The sequence below is a fragment of the Nesoenas mayeri genome, assembly GCF_963082525.1.
Source record: "Nesoenas mayeri genome assembly, chromosome: 11".
NCBI classification, from domain to species: Eukaryota; Metazoa; Chordata; class Aves; order Columbiformes; family Columbidae; genus Nesoenas; species Nesoenas mayeri.
In genome coordinates this window covers 16,594,034-16,611,246 of record NC_137563.1, presented here as the reverse complement: position 1 = coordinate 16,611,246, position 17,213 = coordinate 16,594,034, and the positions used below count along the sequence as shown (strand labels likewise).

Below are 17,213 nucleotides of genomic sequence, written 5' to 3'. Positions count from 1 at the left end.
CTTTTTCATCCCAGTTTTACAACCTGGCCAGCTCCTTTCCACTGTCATCAGACTTGTACATTTGCATCACCCATGGAGGCATCTGTTCTTTAATAGAACTGACCATCATCACAGAGTTGACCAAGCAGTATTTGTAGCAGGGCAGTAGAAACCTCTTGAAGGCGTTGGAATGTGATACAGGCAAAATACAGTAGCAAGTTGCTTTTCGCATTGACATCTTTGCAATACTAATAATAATCTTTATCCATTGCCCTCATTTTATCCAGCAGATGAAACTCCATGAAGCTGAAATTTTGTTTTGACATGCATTAAGAGCGTACTTGATGCTCTAATACTGAGTTTCTGTGAGGATTTCCATTTGCAAGAAATTGGCAGCCATATACAGTTGCTACTGGCTTCAAGGGGCAAAAACAAGTAGCATTTTTATTTGGCCATACAAAAGAATTACTTCATTTTCAATACGTGAATACTTGGAAGTGATTCTGTCTTTTACTGATGAGTGTGGAAATTCAACTTCTCACAGAAAGGTGTAATTGGATTAGAATGTAAGCTACAGAAAGGGTGGCTGGGTGAGAAGTGTGTAGCTGGTGCAGGACACTGTTTTCCATAATGTACTCCCATTCTGTAAAATTTAGAGTAGCTTGTGTGGCATATTAATGCTATTTGAAATAGATTCTTTCATATCAAACAGTGTATGGTACAATATCCTATGAAAGGCTTAATGCTCAACAAGACTGGGTACTGTGACTGGTAAATCTTTGTTACTTGTATTACTGATTGTTGGAGGCCTAAATCTTAAGTGATTAATTTTGTAGATGCGAACACTGTATGTAAAAGGGGATATCCCACTGCAGCACCAACATTCACTGTATGTCATTTCAGAAAACTGAATGGATTGGTAACTCATGAATTAAGGAAATGTATTTATCTTTTTGGTTGTGTTGTATTTTATGAATGTTTACAGCTTCCAGGGTTTTATGTTCACGTTCTATTTATGGACATCTCATGAACATAGAGAATAGAATATAAATGGTTATATTCTTAAATGCAACAGATTTTATTGAAAGATATTATAGGGTAGAATAAGAAGAAAAAGGAATTAAAATTACATCTTAATATATGTCCTAAATAGGAACCCATTATTTTCCCTAACATTAGAGTATCCATCAGATGATTTTAAATCATAATCCAGCGTATTTAACTTTGCAATATTCTTAAATAATGCATGAAATGTAAGTATCAAGGATGACAGCTACGTGTTTGCTAGCTGTTCCATTTTGTTTCATTTTGTTTTGATTTACATATATGGAAGAGGTTTGGCCACCTGTGTGAAAACGTTCCCATGGTAGTTCTAGTTACCTGAAGGCACAGAACTGGGGCATTGAGGCTTCTCTTATCTCCCATCTTGCCGGACTGGCTCAGAGTGAGGGTGAGAATGGGTGTCACCAGGACCACAGCGGCCTTGTGGTTGCTGGCTCAGCCAATATCTCAGCACCTGGGCCGCTCTCTGAGAATTTCAGTTTTACTCTATGGACAGTTAGATTTCCGTGTACCTGGAGAAATGGCTGAAAACGGCTGAGTTAATGTACAGGAAGATAGCTCCCACCCTCCAATTTTATTTGTAATTCGATAGTTTTCTGGATTTTATGAAAATACGACGAAGTCTTTGAGGCCCAGCTCATGCTTTTAAATGTTAAGTTGCCAGGAGTCTTGAACAAGGCATTCTGAAAGCCTTGTATGAGAATGGAGAGTGCAATGTTGAAGTAAAATGTTACTTTGAAATTACTTCAAAGGTGTTCTTGGGATGAAGTGCCTGATATGGTAGTTCTGGGAGAGGAGCCAAGTAAAATGTAACTTCATGCTTCCAAGCAGAGGATGAGAGCCTGTGCAATGGGGTGGGCTGTGGGGTGTCCAGCACACACAGGTGGGCATATGAACCCGTCAAACTTGCTGCTTTTACAAATAGTGCTGTTTAACTCTTCCTAATGGCAACAAGCAGGGAGTTTGCAAATATGGTGCCACTCGTTTAATGGTTCACATCTGCTGGGATAAATTCTTTGTCCAAGATCATACTAGGCAGAAAGAAGGTAGAACTGTAGTAAGTGAATCACCTGGTGGGGGGGCGGCAGCTGGGAGGGCGATTCCCCTCAGGAAACTGCACACCTTACAGGGCTGCCTGCCCGCAAATCTGGTGCTGGGGAAAGGAACCGTTCCCGTTAGCAAACTGACAGGACAGGGCCTTCTGCTGAAGGACACTCTGTTCTTTGAATGTCACAGGGGAAATGTGTAATGCGTACGGTGGTGGTGTCTGCCGTACTCGTGGCAATGTTCTCCTGTCGCTGTTAAAGCCATGTAAAATGGTGGGTTGCAGTAAGGCTCACAGTTGAAGTAAATATACAATGCTAAGAAAGTCTGTGACAGTTATGAAATGTTGGGTTTCTTTACACTTTGTGGTCTATTTCAAGAACTGGAGGAGCTTGTTTGGCTTTATACAACTCTGTGCATTTAGCTGGATTCTGATAATGTAACTGTTGCTCTACAAGGCTATTTTGAAATCCTTTGTGATTTGTTGTGTAACTGGTAGTCATTAAAACAAAGCTAATTTGTGGTTTTCCTATAAAGACCACTGCTGGAAATACACTCTTACATACAGTTCTGAACTATCTTTGACTTTTGATATGAGAAATACAGTATAAATGTGGGACAGATATTTAGCCTGCTCTCTGGCTGTTTTTTCTCTGGAGATATTTGTCATGTAAGAATGTAAGGTCTATTTAGTGAAGATTCCTCCGCTAATCAAAGACACTGCTTATTTGTGAGGACATAAGAAACATAAAAGTTCAGAGGGACCTTCAGCAAGGTTGTACCAGATGGAAGAAGTGGTTAAAGATGATCATCTTTACAATTAAGGGTTCTGTTTGTCATTTTCCCAGACTTCTTCAATATTTAATCTCGCATCAGAGGAAGAAAAAAAAAAAAAAGTCAACACTGTGTGCCAGCAGTCACAAATGATGCCAGCACCCAGTAACTAATTAGGGGGAAATGGTTTGTTCAATGGTAATCACAAATGAGAAGTTAGTATTTTAATTTTGGGCTAACAGTAAGTGCATCTATAATAACAACAGTATTGTTATCTCAGCCCTAAACATGGATGCTCGGATCTTGAATTTGTTTTTGAAATTCTTGTTTCTTTTGGAGCAGTTTTGGCGTTGGAGATTTGAAATCAGTTTTGGGTCTGACATTTTTGGGGAGTTTTTTGGTTTTGTTTTTCAAAAAGTTTTTTTTTTTTTTTCATAATTGTGGAAAATGTCCTTATTCTTCCATGCCCAGTGGATGTTGGCCTTGATCCTTGCTACCTTAGCACATAATTTGTCTTTTGAATGAACTATAAGCTCTAATGTCCATTAACAATTTTTGAAACAAGATGCTAAAATTACTTGGAGCCCTTTCAGTGCTGCTCATCATTAGCAGCCCTTCTGTTCTAGACAAGGACACTGTTTTGCAGCATCATTTTGTTTGGTTAAATTCACTTAAGTTGTATTTACAGTACTTGCATGTATGTTATTTTTACCTTGATCACCATAAACAATGGCCTACAAAGAGCACAGAATTCTTTCAAGCTGGAGATCCTCATAGACTTTAATATAAACCATTATTAAAGTTTCTAGAAGAATGAGCTCCTTTCTGAATACGCTGAAATCCATTATTCTGCTTTGTTAGGTTCTCTGCAAGTGCCTGAGTGTTGCATGTAATCTTCCCCCTTAATTTCTGTCTTTGTGTGGTGACAGAGTAAAAAGGAAGTGGAGTGACAGGATGAAACACAGTGGGATCCAAGCTTGTAATACATTTTCTTTCTGATTTTACACAATACATCAGGCAGGAGGCTTAGGTTTTAAAATTTTAACTTTTTGCCCAAGATTTCCAGTCCATGATAAAATGATTACGTTCCAAAACATACTAGAGCCATAATGCTTGCTTGAAGGAAGGGTAGAAGAAAGATTATATATACATGTGTGTATATATACATATATGTATGTGTGTATGTATAGATATAAATACACGCACCCACATCAGCAAAGCATTATATGTGTATACCATCTCCATAGATATACTGTCATCAGAGCAATGTTAACCACCTGATATTAGCACAAAAAGCAAAGCAAAGCAAGTGGTGCTTAACCACAGTCCTGGAGACTGGTTCCAAGCTTTGGCAGCAGTGCATATGTTTACCTGTACTAAGTCTTGAAGAAGAGTTTTCCTCCACTCAAGAAGATCCTCCTTTGATATTTTGCAGAGTAATGTATGCTGCCAGACAGGGGACGTTTTACTTATCTTTCTGTACATCAAAGTATGTTTTCCCCTTGAAATATGGGAAGTTGACAACTGTATGACAGCAGCAGGGATCTGGGTTCACACAGTAAGCAGTGTTTCATTATGCTGCTTTATTTGGATGGGCAACTGTGAGAAATAGCTTATGATGTATAAAATATCTGAGTCTCTTTTTGTACTTGAAGACATTGTTATCTCTATTTGAAGTTGGCTAGTGAAGGTCAGGCAGGCTAACCGCTTGCAAAAGAATATCCTGTCTCTGTTGATAGACACTCCTTTCAAAGTTCATTGCGTCCAGAAAGCTATTTTTGTAAATACCACCCATCATGGCAAATTACATATTGTTAGTGGGAGGGGGAAAGGGAATTGCATATGAATTATTTTCATTTTTAAAAATCAATTGTTGTTGCAAAGAGCATCTCATAGCAACAATGAAAAGTCTAAGAAGTTAATTTGTTGAAGATTTGTTGTTGATCAGGAATGTCAAATCGCATGGCTGAAGTGATAAATTCTGTGATAACCATAACACTGAAACTTTCACTCACTGATAACCATGGCAGTGATATATTGTGGTATTTTCATGACATTTCCTTTGCTTCACTTTGAAGTCTAGTTGGTTAAGTCAGGAAGTCTTTCTGTATTAGCAACACTAAAGTTAGGGTTGTTTCTTCCTCTCTTTATTTAGTTTTTTTATTTGTTAAAAAAGAGTGGAAAGCTGGCTGTTGAGGATAGTGCTAATAACGGCAAGCGGTCCCATATTACTCCAGTCTATCACATCTTGAAATGAAGCCCATTAAAATGGGATTTTACATTAAGTAACACTTTGAAAGGAATCAGTAGGTTCTTTGTGCTCCACTTATTAAAAATAAATAGATCTTTGTCTTTCAGTGGTGTATTAGGTTTGGGTTTTATTATATAGTGTCTATTCAAATCTACCTAAACCGGTCGTCTAGTTGCAGAAATACTTACAAATGAGAGCAATCCCAGTTAATCGTGCCTAATCTTGTGAAGAAAATCACTGATGTATGTTGGACTTGCAGAATTAGTTTCTCAAGATATCCTGTTGATTTCAAAAGCGCTGATAAGTTGCCTGCGTAAGATGTCTAGGATGTGGCTCATAGGAAAGTCATTCAAACTTACATGCGTGTGGGAGTTAGCACTGGCCCAAAGAAAGCCAAAGATCTTGTAACTCCCCTTTTTTCACATTAAGTAGTTTTCAGACTGATATTTTTTGTTGTTCATAATAAACTCATTTCTAGGAGATTATTATACTTCTTGAATGTTCTGAATAGCCCAGTCATTGGCTTCCTGCATTAAAACTAAAACTGACCGCAGTGATGTAGCAGTGTGTTGCATACTTAATATTTATTTTTAAAGCACTAGTTATAATGTATCTAACCTAAGTAACTGTTTGGATATGTTGGTACATTTTTGCTCACTTTTTCTAGTTGCATTCACTGTGAAAGGGAAGGCTACTTAAAAATTCACAACTCAATGGAATATAAGATTCCTGATTAATTTAAATCTAATCCTGTTGAACTTGCAACATTTATCCTTGTTCCACCAGATTGCAGTTAGTCACTGTAAAACCACAGTTCAAAGTAAAATATGCTGTTTTCACTGCAACTACTGGTGTAAATTATGAAAAAGATGCAAAAAAAAGCCTACCTCCAAGCTGCTGTTTTTAAAGGTTATCTAAAAATATCTGCATAAAACAGCTTAAAGGCCTTACCAGATGGTAATCAGTAATTATTTTTGAAACATCTGATTGGAAAAACCCACCACTCATCTCACATATTAAAAAAAACCAACCAAAAAAAAAGCACTAATATTTCCATCACTGTTCCAAGTATCAGGGGAAAGCAGGCCTTCAGTCAGCGAATGCAGCTAAGTCTGTTTTGTGCTGTGGCAAATCCCATTGTGAAGAGGCTGTGAGTAATCAGAAGTGACAGCATAAGCACTTTCTGTTCAAAGTGATTTTACAGGAAGCATTATTTTCAGAGAGGAGTACACATATGGCTCCCATAATGCTGAAAGAACACTGATGTATCCATTTATTAGCACTAGTGTTGGGAGAGGTAGTTTTGCAAATGGTGTACAGATTTAAGACCTTTTTCTCTGCATTTTCTATTGCATAAAACATTCTTAAAATTGCAGGAGCTGGCCAGATAGGCAAGGGCAGGGCCAGTACTTCTGCCAAGGGAACATTAGGACAGTTCATGATGGTGAAGACTGTCAGGAGCGGTACATGCTGTTCAGTGGTTACTCAAGAAGTCAAACAGCAGCAAAAATGCTCTTCCTTGGTGGAAGAACAAATGTTCTAATGACAGCTGTACTTTCAAATTCAAAGAGTAAGGCAGACCTTTAGAAAAACCTAGAGAGAGGTGTTTTTGCACTTGTACCAAAGAGTGCATGAGATCATTTTCATGCATTTTCAGGTTGATCCTTCAGATCTCTCTGCTTCTTCTCACTCTACCCCTCTTCTTGCCCGAAGCTATCGCTGCTGTGGGAACACACCTCTCCTTGACACCCACGTCTGTCCTGTCCTGTCCTGTCCACCTGCTCTGAGCCAGCCAGTAGTGATGGCACTGGAATGAAAATCTGAGAAAGCTGGCTCTTTCAAAATAGAAATTTGAAGGAGCAATTTACCCCCTGTAGTAGCTACTTATGTAAGAAAAAGGTTTTAATTTCATTATGCTTGTTTTCCTTTTGTTCTTACTGCTTTTGGTGGCTCTACACTTTGCGTCTCCAATCCTAACTCCTAGCATGAGGAAAGTGCAGATTGGGCCAGGACCTTTCAATTGAAGTCAGTGCACGTACATAATCAGCTTCTAGTGTTCTGGTTTTTGTAAATTGCTTCCCAGTGTCTTACATTTACAAAATTACTCAATGGAGTGCTCAGAACTACTCCTCCCAAAGTGTGGAGCCTCTCAGCTTTTCAACCTAAAGAAAGGTTCCAGCGCTCACACTTGCAGAGCTCAGTGGTTCAAAACCAAAAGGTCAATAGTGACAAAAGGGCGCTTAATAAAAAAACCCTCATAACATTTATATCAAACTTGATAGCTGCATATTTGAGGTTGGCATTGTGGATTTATGTATCTACCAAAACATGAATACTTTGAAAACTGTTGGCTTTGGAAGTTAGCTCTGAATTTGCAAATAAGATATCTGTTTTTTCTGAATTATTACAACTTAACTGCATCCCAAAGATGTTCCACAACAAAGCAGCCTGAAATAAAAGCCTGTTTTTTCCACAGTAATTTGTTTTTGGAAGAGGTCGTTAAAGGAATAGGAGGGTAGCTAAGGAGATTCAAGTCTGTCTGTCTTTCATGAATAGCAAGCCAAACAATTCCAATTCCAAAATTTCATTACAGGCCTTAATCACAAATGAAATGTTTCAAATACTTGTACTGCTTCCAGTAACCTCTTTCTCTTCACATAAAATTCCCCCCAAGGAGAGAGAAGCTTAAATACTGAGGGGTCTGAGTATAGCACCAGTTATCTACTAAAGTGGAGACAATATTGTTTGTATTCAAGCATGAATTCCGATGACATTTAACAGAGTTAATTTTATCTTTAGTTGGTATTATGAATTTTGCCTCGTTTTGTTCACGCTGTTACTTTCTTTAAAATGCCTCTCAAATTTCACTGGCACTGGACCATCGTTGGTAATTGCTGCCACATGCCTGTCTAGCATAAAAACGTCTTTATTACTTCAGAAAGTATGTATTTAACAGCTTGGAGATATTTGCATCTGGCTTGGAATTATGGCAAGTAATACTTGTATTGAGAGAGCTGTTCATTTGGTTTTAATGAGCATAAGCTGCAGCTTGCAGTCAAGGAACTACTTGAACTTAATAACATAGCAAATGAATTGTTGTACTGCTCAAATGTGTTCTGTCTGGGAAGTTTGATGTGCACTGGTTAATATGAGTGTGGGAAAAATTTTAACTATGGAAAATAAGAGGGGGCTTCTATAGTGGTGTTGGTATCTTCTGTTTACATCAGCTTCAGTTTTAAAATAGCAGCACGTAGATATGCATTCCAAACAACAAAATTTAAGCAATGCATGTTGAAACATTTATTGATTAGGTCTAAGGAGAGAATATACCATTAAAGTCTTCACGGAGATCCTCCCATCTCTAACATAGAAATCATTACCATTTTCATTCCTCTTTTGCAGTGGATGCTGTATGTCTGAAATAAAATAGTTTAGTGATGAAATACATGTCAAAAGAATTTACTCAGTGGTTGCTTTACTAATATTGGTATCATTTCTTCTCTACAGGTATTTCTGTAACAAAGAAGACTCACACATGTAAGTAACATCTTTCGATTTGGTATTCTCTTACAAATAGAATTCTTGTGAGGCTGTGTTGTGGCACTCAGACTATTAGGAGTTGATCTGATCTGGGAAGGCTCCATTTTAAAAATTCTGGTAGGTTTTCTGCTTTAGAGTGGTTGTAATCCTTGCCTGAAACATCATTGAAATGAATATATGGTGCATGTCTATGTTGTGTGTGTATTTGCATATGTGTTACGTCAGAGGGCAGAAAAGTTGTGAAGAAAGGCAGAATTCCTTATTCTAGTACCTATACCTTACAGCTAGCTGATAAATAACATATCCAGAAAATACAGGTGAGGAGATTGGTTATTTTTATGTGTCCGTTATAAGTAACATTGCATTATTTAATTGGAAGTCTTCTGTCCCTTCCTATGCATTAATCTGTAAGGTAAATAATTCTGTGCTTGTGCTTAAGGAGCTCTTGATGAAAATAAGGAGGTTATTGTTTTGTTCTCAACCATATAAACAGTCCTCATAAGTGGCAACCTTGGAAAGGGATGTGGATGCGTGCATTTACTTATGTATACATTTGTTCCGAATCTTCCGTAGAGACATAATTATTGAGGATCAATTCTCATCTATTCTGCACTGAGTTAAAAGCAAAATTCCAATAAAATGTTATGATTGTAGCTAAAGGAGATATGTTGAGATTCTTCACATAATGTGGAGGTTTGGAAATCTGGTAGTGCAGGAGTTGTACCTACCCTGGATTGGAAACAGGAGTAGGCTAAAGCTGAGCCTGTTAGCCTTATGAAAGGCTTCTGACCAAATGGGTGGTAGGCTGCACAAAATTTACAGAGATATGCATTTTAACAGGGTTATGCATTCAAAGTATGTTCACTGCAGCTTCTAGGCTTTGAGTGGTGTCCTAAAGTGTCTTACATTAATTTCATTCTTGCCCATGAGCCCAACCCTGGCCTGGAGTGACCACCTCCAGAGGTGGTGATTTGGTATTTGTGCCAGCTCGGTCTTGGGCCTCTCTCGTTCAGAGACTAATGACTCTATGTGGGGGTTTGTAATGCTCCACCTGGAAATCAGCTGAAATCGCCCTCTATATTTCACATACAGCAGTGCCATGTACTGACCTGCTAGAAGAGTCACATCTCCAGTTCCAGTATTCGATACTTTTTGTAGGGAAGATTAAATAGTAACCACAGACCTAAAGAGCATAGGTAATAGGCTCTTAAGCCAAGGCAGATTGATAAAGTGTTGTCATGTATATCTCAGTGGATGCTATGTTTGAAGCCTATGATAAAAAAAAAGGTGTATTCATCAACTGCATTAGATGATTAGTTCATGTTCACCATATATGGCCCATAATCTAGTTAAGACAGAAATTAGGGTCCCAGCCTCTTCTGTGTTGAGAACTCTGTGCTGTTCTAAGAGAACAGTCAAAGAGTAGTTCCCCGATTTGTTAATCAGTTGTCACGCAATTGCTGAAGCGTGAACAAGAAAGTTCCCTGAATAATGGGCTGATAAGCTTGCCCATTAAGAAAGGATTAAAATAGAAGGAGCAATATGGTGTAATTGGCATGATGATAACGTGGGCTACATTTACTAGCAAATATATATATGAGGTTTCATTCAGTTTTGGTTGATGTTATTTTAGAATTCATTCCTCTTATGACAAATTCTCATAGAGCAGGAATTAATGTAAATTGTGCATGTTGGGCATTTTAGCATCATGCACAATAAGCATTTTTTTCCCTTGTTGCCTAGAAATTGCTTATTGCCGAAGAGAAGCAGCAGACATCAAAATTCAGTTTTTTAATAATTTGGAAAAAAATGTTATATAAACACCTAAATGCAAAAAATACAACTAAAATCTGAGTTGTTAACAACTATAAATGACAAGGGGTTTTGTGTGTCAAGTCAATGTAGAGGTTGCCTATCACTCTGTATCAGTATATGTAACCTATCCAAAGTAAGTTACATAGAGTAGGATTTCTGCAAAGAAATTTCAAAAAACATTCTCAGAAACATTTTGTGAGGTGTATATACATTGTCTGCACTACTGTTCAGAAATATGGATGAAGTTTTATTTCAAGATTACGATGTATGGGTATTGACAATGAGGGTGTTGACTGACTGTAAACTTGCACTTATTTCTAATGACCTTTTGACTTAGTGGAGTATAATGCCAGAAAGTTTGACACATCATGCATTTGAAACAACCAAGTAATCCTTTTCAGACTTCATCCTAATAGCCATTTTAATTGTGCGGGTTTTGAAGTTGATGATGTTCTGTCTCCACTACGTAGTTCTCCCTGCTTTTATTGTTTAAGATTTTGGGTGTATTTTGCCCCCTTCTTGGCACTAGTATGTGACAGAAGTGTTCTGTCAGCTGGAATTTTGGAATTAAAAACTCCTGTGCTGATGACAGGTGCTTAGGTCATTTCTGAATTCAGTGGTAGTTCGGTATTCATACACATGGAATATAGTGCTGAAGAAATACAGGTGTTTCAACGTGTAACTAGCTACATAAAACCTGAGAGATTTCCACTCTTCTTGATACAACCGATTTTATCCAAGTATTCTGTTTCATTAGCTGCTTCTCCACATCCTCTGTTTATCAGAGTTTGAGCATTACAAAACCTGCTATTTTAAACCAAGGAGTGTAATATTCTTCCAAGCAGCTCTAAGGGGATAAATTTTATCCACCCCAAAATATGTTTTTTCCCCTCAGTAGATTAAACAGGCTTCTGAAGTAAAAAATCGTGCCTTCTGCCTCTCTGGAGAACTAATCTCTGTTGGGCTTACACTGCGACTTGTTAGGTTAACCATCGCCTTATATAAACTTTAGTCTAGCAAAGTCAGATGGTAGAGACCATCTCATATTCCATACAAAGTGGGACTTACTTGGGTTTATGCTCAGTTCTGAAGTGTGTAATGTTTCATTTCTGTCGTCTTAAATCTAAATCTTGCCATACTTTATGCAGTAAGTTTGATGTCCTCTACCAGACCACTTGTGACTCACAACTGCCACACAAATAAATCACGTTATTTTTATATAGATCATTTTTATATCCTGGGCACTGACTTTCTTAAATGAATTTGACTTGACTGCCTATCAAACTAAGGGGTGGTTTTCTGTGGATGCACCCGGAAGGCTAATATTGTAATCAGTCTGTGAGGTAATGGAACCTTCTTTCTCCTGCTATTTCAATTGCAATGAGCCACAGTCAGAAGCTTCAAAGAAGTTTGATTGCGTAGCTGCAGTTCATATCTGCATAGAGGTCCAGGTACATTCAGTTATTTGCTTACCTGATGTTTTTAAGATAGAAAAAAAAAAGAAACAGATTTTGCAAGCCGTACTTTTACACAATTTTCTGTCCATGTCTCTAGAAAGCCATGCACGAGCTCCTACCATCCATTGGTGCCTTGTTCTGCAGCAGAAAAGGATGAGGAGCCCTGGGTCCCAGTGCCACAGCTGTGTGAGTGCAGAGCAGGGACCTGTGGGTGCTCTCACCCGGACCCTGCGGCCACTGCCAGCCAGGGGCTGCTCACTGGCTTTACCTCCACAGTGGTGGTGCTCCTACAGGTCACTGTCAACATACAGTGTTGGCTCTTTGTGAGCTGAGACCAGCACTGTTTGACAACTGCCTACTTCATGTACTCAGACTAAATTATCACCATTTGGACAGAAAGAGCGTGGGGTTTTTGGGCAGTCCCAGTGATGGATAGCCAAGTACTTCAGTTCCTATACCTGGACCAGCTCACTTTTTAGAGCAATTTAAGATTAAGTCTTACCAGGCCAGTCTGTTCTCTCATGCCCTTATGATAAGGATTTCCTGTATTGGTAATGCAACTTTTCAGTTGTGCTCCTTTGCGAATTAAGCTGTTGGGAAGTTCAGCTTCATCTCAAACGTGCATATATAGAATACTTCGTGTTGCTTCCTGAGATAGAATTAGGCCAGGGCAGCAATGGCTTCTCAGTATCTGGACAGGTCTGGTGTGGGTTATCACAGTTGGGCATGTTACCACTTGTTACGTGCTCCCTGAACTACCACAGGTTTTGACACTTGCTTCTTTATTCTGTGTCATTGCCCTGCAATGTGTGATGCTGGCAGAAATGTTGTCTGGCAATTGTGCTTTGTAGATTGTATCATGGTAGGTACAACGGTGAGAGGCCACTGTTAGTGATCCATGGGCTAAATTTGTTAATCTTTTATCGTCTGTGCTTGCATGTGATGCCAATAGGTGATACTTGGGTATTACACTCAGCACCGTATATTTTATATTTTCAGAAGTGAAGATATATCCAGGTTTAACAGAAAATACTTATACTCTCTAGATTAAGACTAGTTTGTAACTCTAAAATATTTGCCCTTTATTTCAGACTTGCGTCGTTTCTGCTCTTTGTGATTTACTGAAATAGTTATTCTAGAGTAATTTTTTGTTAACAGTTATGTCAGTAGGCATCACCGCATGAATTCCTTAATTTGGGATTAAATATTCCTTACTTACACTGAAATGATACTTTCAGTTAATTTCTGGCAGATAAGAAATTTTTCCAAAACTATGTTCTGATTTTAATGACATGAGCCCCTGCTGGAAAATGAAGTGGAGACTGTGTGCTTTTAATTTTTACCACTAAATGAAAGCATTTGCATGAAGAGCTGGCAGCTTGTTGGCAAAGGGTGGAAGTAAGCCCGTCCCTTCTTCTGAGATCCCACAACAAGCACCTGTCCCAACCCCTTCCTTCACTTCCACAGCAAGCTCTGGGACTGTTCCTACACTTATCTTGCAGTGGGTGTTGGTCTAGAGAAGTATCCGTATTGACTCTGTACCTCAGTGAGACTCACCTTCAGGCTAGGTGGTCAATTCATGTTTTGAGTTTACACTGCAGTTGCAAGGTTTGATTATACCCTAGGGAGATTAACTTGACTGTATACTGCCTCCTATATGTAGGAAGACCTCTCAAGTTGGAGTGACAAAGTTCAGGTGTCTCAATAGATACCCGCGATCCTGACAAGCCCCTAAGCCTTTGGCTGGAGCTTGGAGTGCTATATCTGCATCGCTGCTGCAGTATGACCACCCACACAGGGACTGTCTTGTTCTTTAGGCAGAGGCACGCTCTTAATACTGTCCTGAGCAGAGATCCGTTCCTAAATCATGTCCTTCCTATCTCTGACTCTAAGCAGTTCCATTCATAAGAAAAGGACATCACATGTTAGAAAGTAAGAGGCTGATCTGGGGCAGGAGACAGCTCTTCAGCTCCTCAGATGTCCAGATACCCTAGAATTGTTCTTCACCAAAGTTGTACAAGCATATTAAAGTTTGCAGCTTAATTGAACCCAAGGCCTGGATTTCTCTTTTTTCTCTAATTTGACTTTCCACATTATATTTATAGCCGCTGCTAAAGATTCCTCCAAGTTTGTTCATTATTTTGCTTAATTGCATTAAAGGGAAAATAACTGTGGTGGGTTTTTTTTGTTGGTGTGTGGTTATTATTTTTTCTCATCTGATTTAGAATTACTTAAGACATCTACTGTGCATTGTACTGTCTACACCACCTCATGTGTTTTGCATACTGCCTAAAGTAAACGATGCTTTTCACTCACAAAACAGGAGCCTGCAGAAAACTGATGGTTAACAGGATCTGCTGTTAGCACCAAGGCCTAAAGAGAACAGGTGAAAACTGAACCCTGTCCCCTGAGGCCAATAAAATAGCTGTTTGGTCCCCTGTGTGTAACCTCCTAATAACTTTACTGGGCAGCCTTAAGATCCCTTGGGGGCTTCTCTGCAAGAGCACTCCCTCTCTTTGTTCAGATTGCTTATTAAAAATGATTTTATAATGAAGTTGCCTCAAATAGCAGCTACTTTCCTACTTGTCCTTGAAGCACTGTTTGTCCTGGTGAAGAATCTGAAGACAACTATCTAGGGCTTTTCTTCAAAACTTTTACTTAACTACTGCTACACTTGATTTCTTTTATTTTTTTTTTTCTCTTTTCCTGTGAGTCAAATAAAACCATTTCAGCAGCAGCTAAATGTTGTATCTTTAATTCCACTTTGAAACCATCCCTATAAAAAGTTTGGTTTGGGTGCTAGCATCATTAATGAATCAGTTTTATTCTCTGCCACGCAAAACATGCTGTCAGTGACCTGTTTGTTGCCTGAGAACAAATGTTGCCTTCTCGTTGTGGCCAAGTTATTGAGTACAGGGGCAAAGACAAGGGCATTGCCAAAAAATGAGGGGAGGAGGGAGTATTTTTTAAATCAGAAAATATTTCTGGCTGGCTTGGGAGAAAGTACACAGAGTGACAATGCTGCATGTGAATGTGTGGCTTTCATGACATGGATGCAGGTGGCATTCTGTGGATGCTGTGGTTCTTCATGGTAGGTTTACAGCAGTGGAACATTTTCCCTGTGTAAGTTTTGATAGTTGTGAGAGAGATAGGCTCTTTACCCATATGGAAGCATCTGTGGGTAAAGCATCTGGAGAACTTTTTATTAATGCATGCTTTATGCCCTTGCAGAATAACTGGTCAAAGGTGAGACAAATCTGGTGGCTCTGATCTTCTGTGAGCTACCCAAAAGCTTGGCTTCTGCCTGGGCGTCAACCCTTTGGCACAGTTGGAAGGAACATTTCGTTTTCTCTGAGGCCGATGGAACAGGCAATTAAATGCAGTGCCCTGGAAGTCCCACGGGGAACTCCATCTATTAGCTGCACTTTAAGCTAATGTCAGGTCTCTTCTCTGAATCTGTTCTGAGTATATGGAGCAACTTCTATAAGGGATTTTTTTTCTGTAACCATTAATAACGGATTCAATTTACTGTGAGTTTTCTGGTAAATACCTTAAAATCGGTTTCTGTGCCTTTAAAGCAAAGCAGCAGGCAAACTACAGCAAGATAAAAAACTGCCAAGAGACGAAAATGTATTTTGGCTAATGAGGCTGGTAGGCATTTGCAAAATGTTAATCGTTCACTATTAAAATGTATATATGTGTGTGTATGTTGGATTATAGTTCAGATATTTCTAAGTTACTGTTACCTGGCAAACTCAAATAGACAAGGGAGAAGAGAGGAAAAGAAGCTGTTTAAAATTTTGCAGGTCTTTATCTGGGCTAAGTCCTGACACTTTCTTTGCTTCTACATATTAATAAAGGTTACAAATCAGTAAATTCCAGTTCTGCTCACACTTAATTTCTTTTTCTGATCTGTCCTGTGAAAGTGTACAAGATGGGCAGAAACATCCTCTTTCATGTTTAAAAAGTGATTTGGAGGCCCATGTTTGAAGGAATGATGAAGTGTTGGGAGATCATTAGGTTTTTGATGTTAGACACCTAAATTCTGTCAGTGTGGTTGGTGGATATCAAGAGATTGTAGTTGTGACTCAAAAATAAATTTAAACTGTTTGTGGATGTAGGCAGTAGATCTATTTGGAACATTTGCAGCGTTCCTTTATACCCAAGTCTTGCCTTATAGCTCCCTATAAAGTTGTTTGTACACCTTTTGTTAGCCTTCTCTTTTCTATCTTACATTAGAAACACTGAACTGAGTCATGAACACTCCTCGTGCAAAGCACTGTAATGGAGAAGGCACAGGATTGGTCCTGGTCCTATTGCAGCTGCTTTAAGGATTCCGCCTGGCTGAAACATGCTTTGATCAGCTCTTGAAACAGATTGTCTCTTGTTGTTGTTTTTAAAGTCTCCTGTCTTTAGAACTCTCACAGCTGTTATATGAAGTTAATGTTTCCAGGCTCAATAACAACAGCCATCCGCAGTTTTGGTGTGGTCACTGGTTAGAGAAGAGAGCTGTGTTCTGGGCTCACTGTGAGCCTCAGAATATGTGATACTCTCCACACTCTAAGACTTTAATCCAACCCTGAGAACAGTAGAAGTTACTCTTGGCAAAGTCAGGAAGTTAATTTTCTCTTTTGCAGTTTTTGAGTGACTTGTGTACCAGAAAACTGACAGATGATGCTTCACCAAATCTGCTTTTACATTCTGAGTACTTTTCAATGCAAACAATGTGAAAACAAATAGGAAGTGTTACTGTTTATGGCTTTTTCTCTAACATGTGGGTCACATATTTTGGGTGTGAATAGTCTGAGTCTAGGCAGCTCTAACTATACATACAGGGAAATACCAACATACTGGAAGTCTTTTGACTACATGCCTTGCAATAGTTTCCTAAGGTATTATATAATTGTACTTACTAAACAGGATTTATGCAGGACTGTGCCATTTTGATATGAATGGTCCTTAAAGTCACCTCAGTCTTTATAAAAAGGTGTCTGTGAATGGATTGCTACCAAATACAGCAAGGCATTGGGATTAAATTAGGGCTAAAGTTAGAATTAAAACATGATCTTTAGGTGCGGTCAAAGATCAAAAGTCAAAGTGTTTTCCCAGAGTTAGATGATTTATTCCCATGGACATATCACTGCTGCCTTTTTTCACACATTGAGAAGAATCTGTTCTTAGAGCTTTCTGCTCACATTCATTTCACTTCGTGACATTGTTTCTTATAGCACAATATTGCATTTTTGTTGTAGTAAGGCTGAATGCTAATGATTCTAAAGCAAGCTCAGTCT

At 38.7% G+C, this 17,213-nt stretch overlaps 1 protein-coding gene across 1 annotated transcript in view; it reads left to right on the top strand.

Annotated features, from left to right (window-relative positions):
- The window catches only part of RORA (RAR related orphan receptor A), a gene marked incomplete at its 5' end in the record, with an annotated part of 349,563 nt that overhangs the window by 235,235 nt on the left and 97,115 nt on the right, over window positions 1-17,213 (top strand). Inside the window, one exon of the mRNA XM_080351270.1 lies at window positions 8,618-8,647. Within this exon, the coding sequence (XP_080207396.1) occupies window positions 8,618-8,647 (30 nt within the window). The remainder of the gene's footprint in view (window positions 1-8,617; window positions 8,648-17,213) is intronic.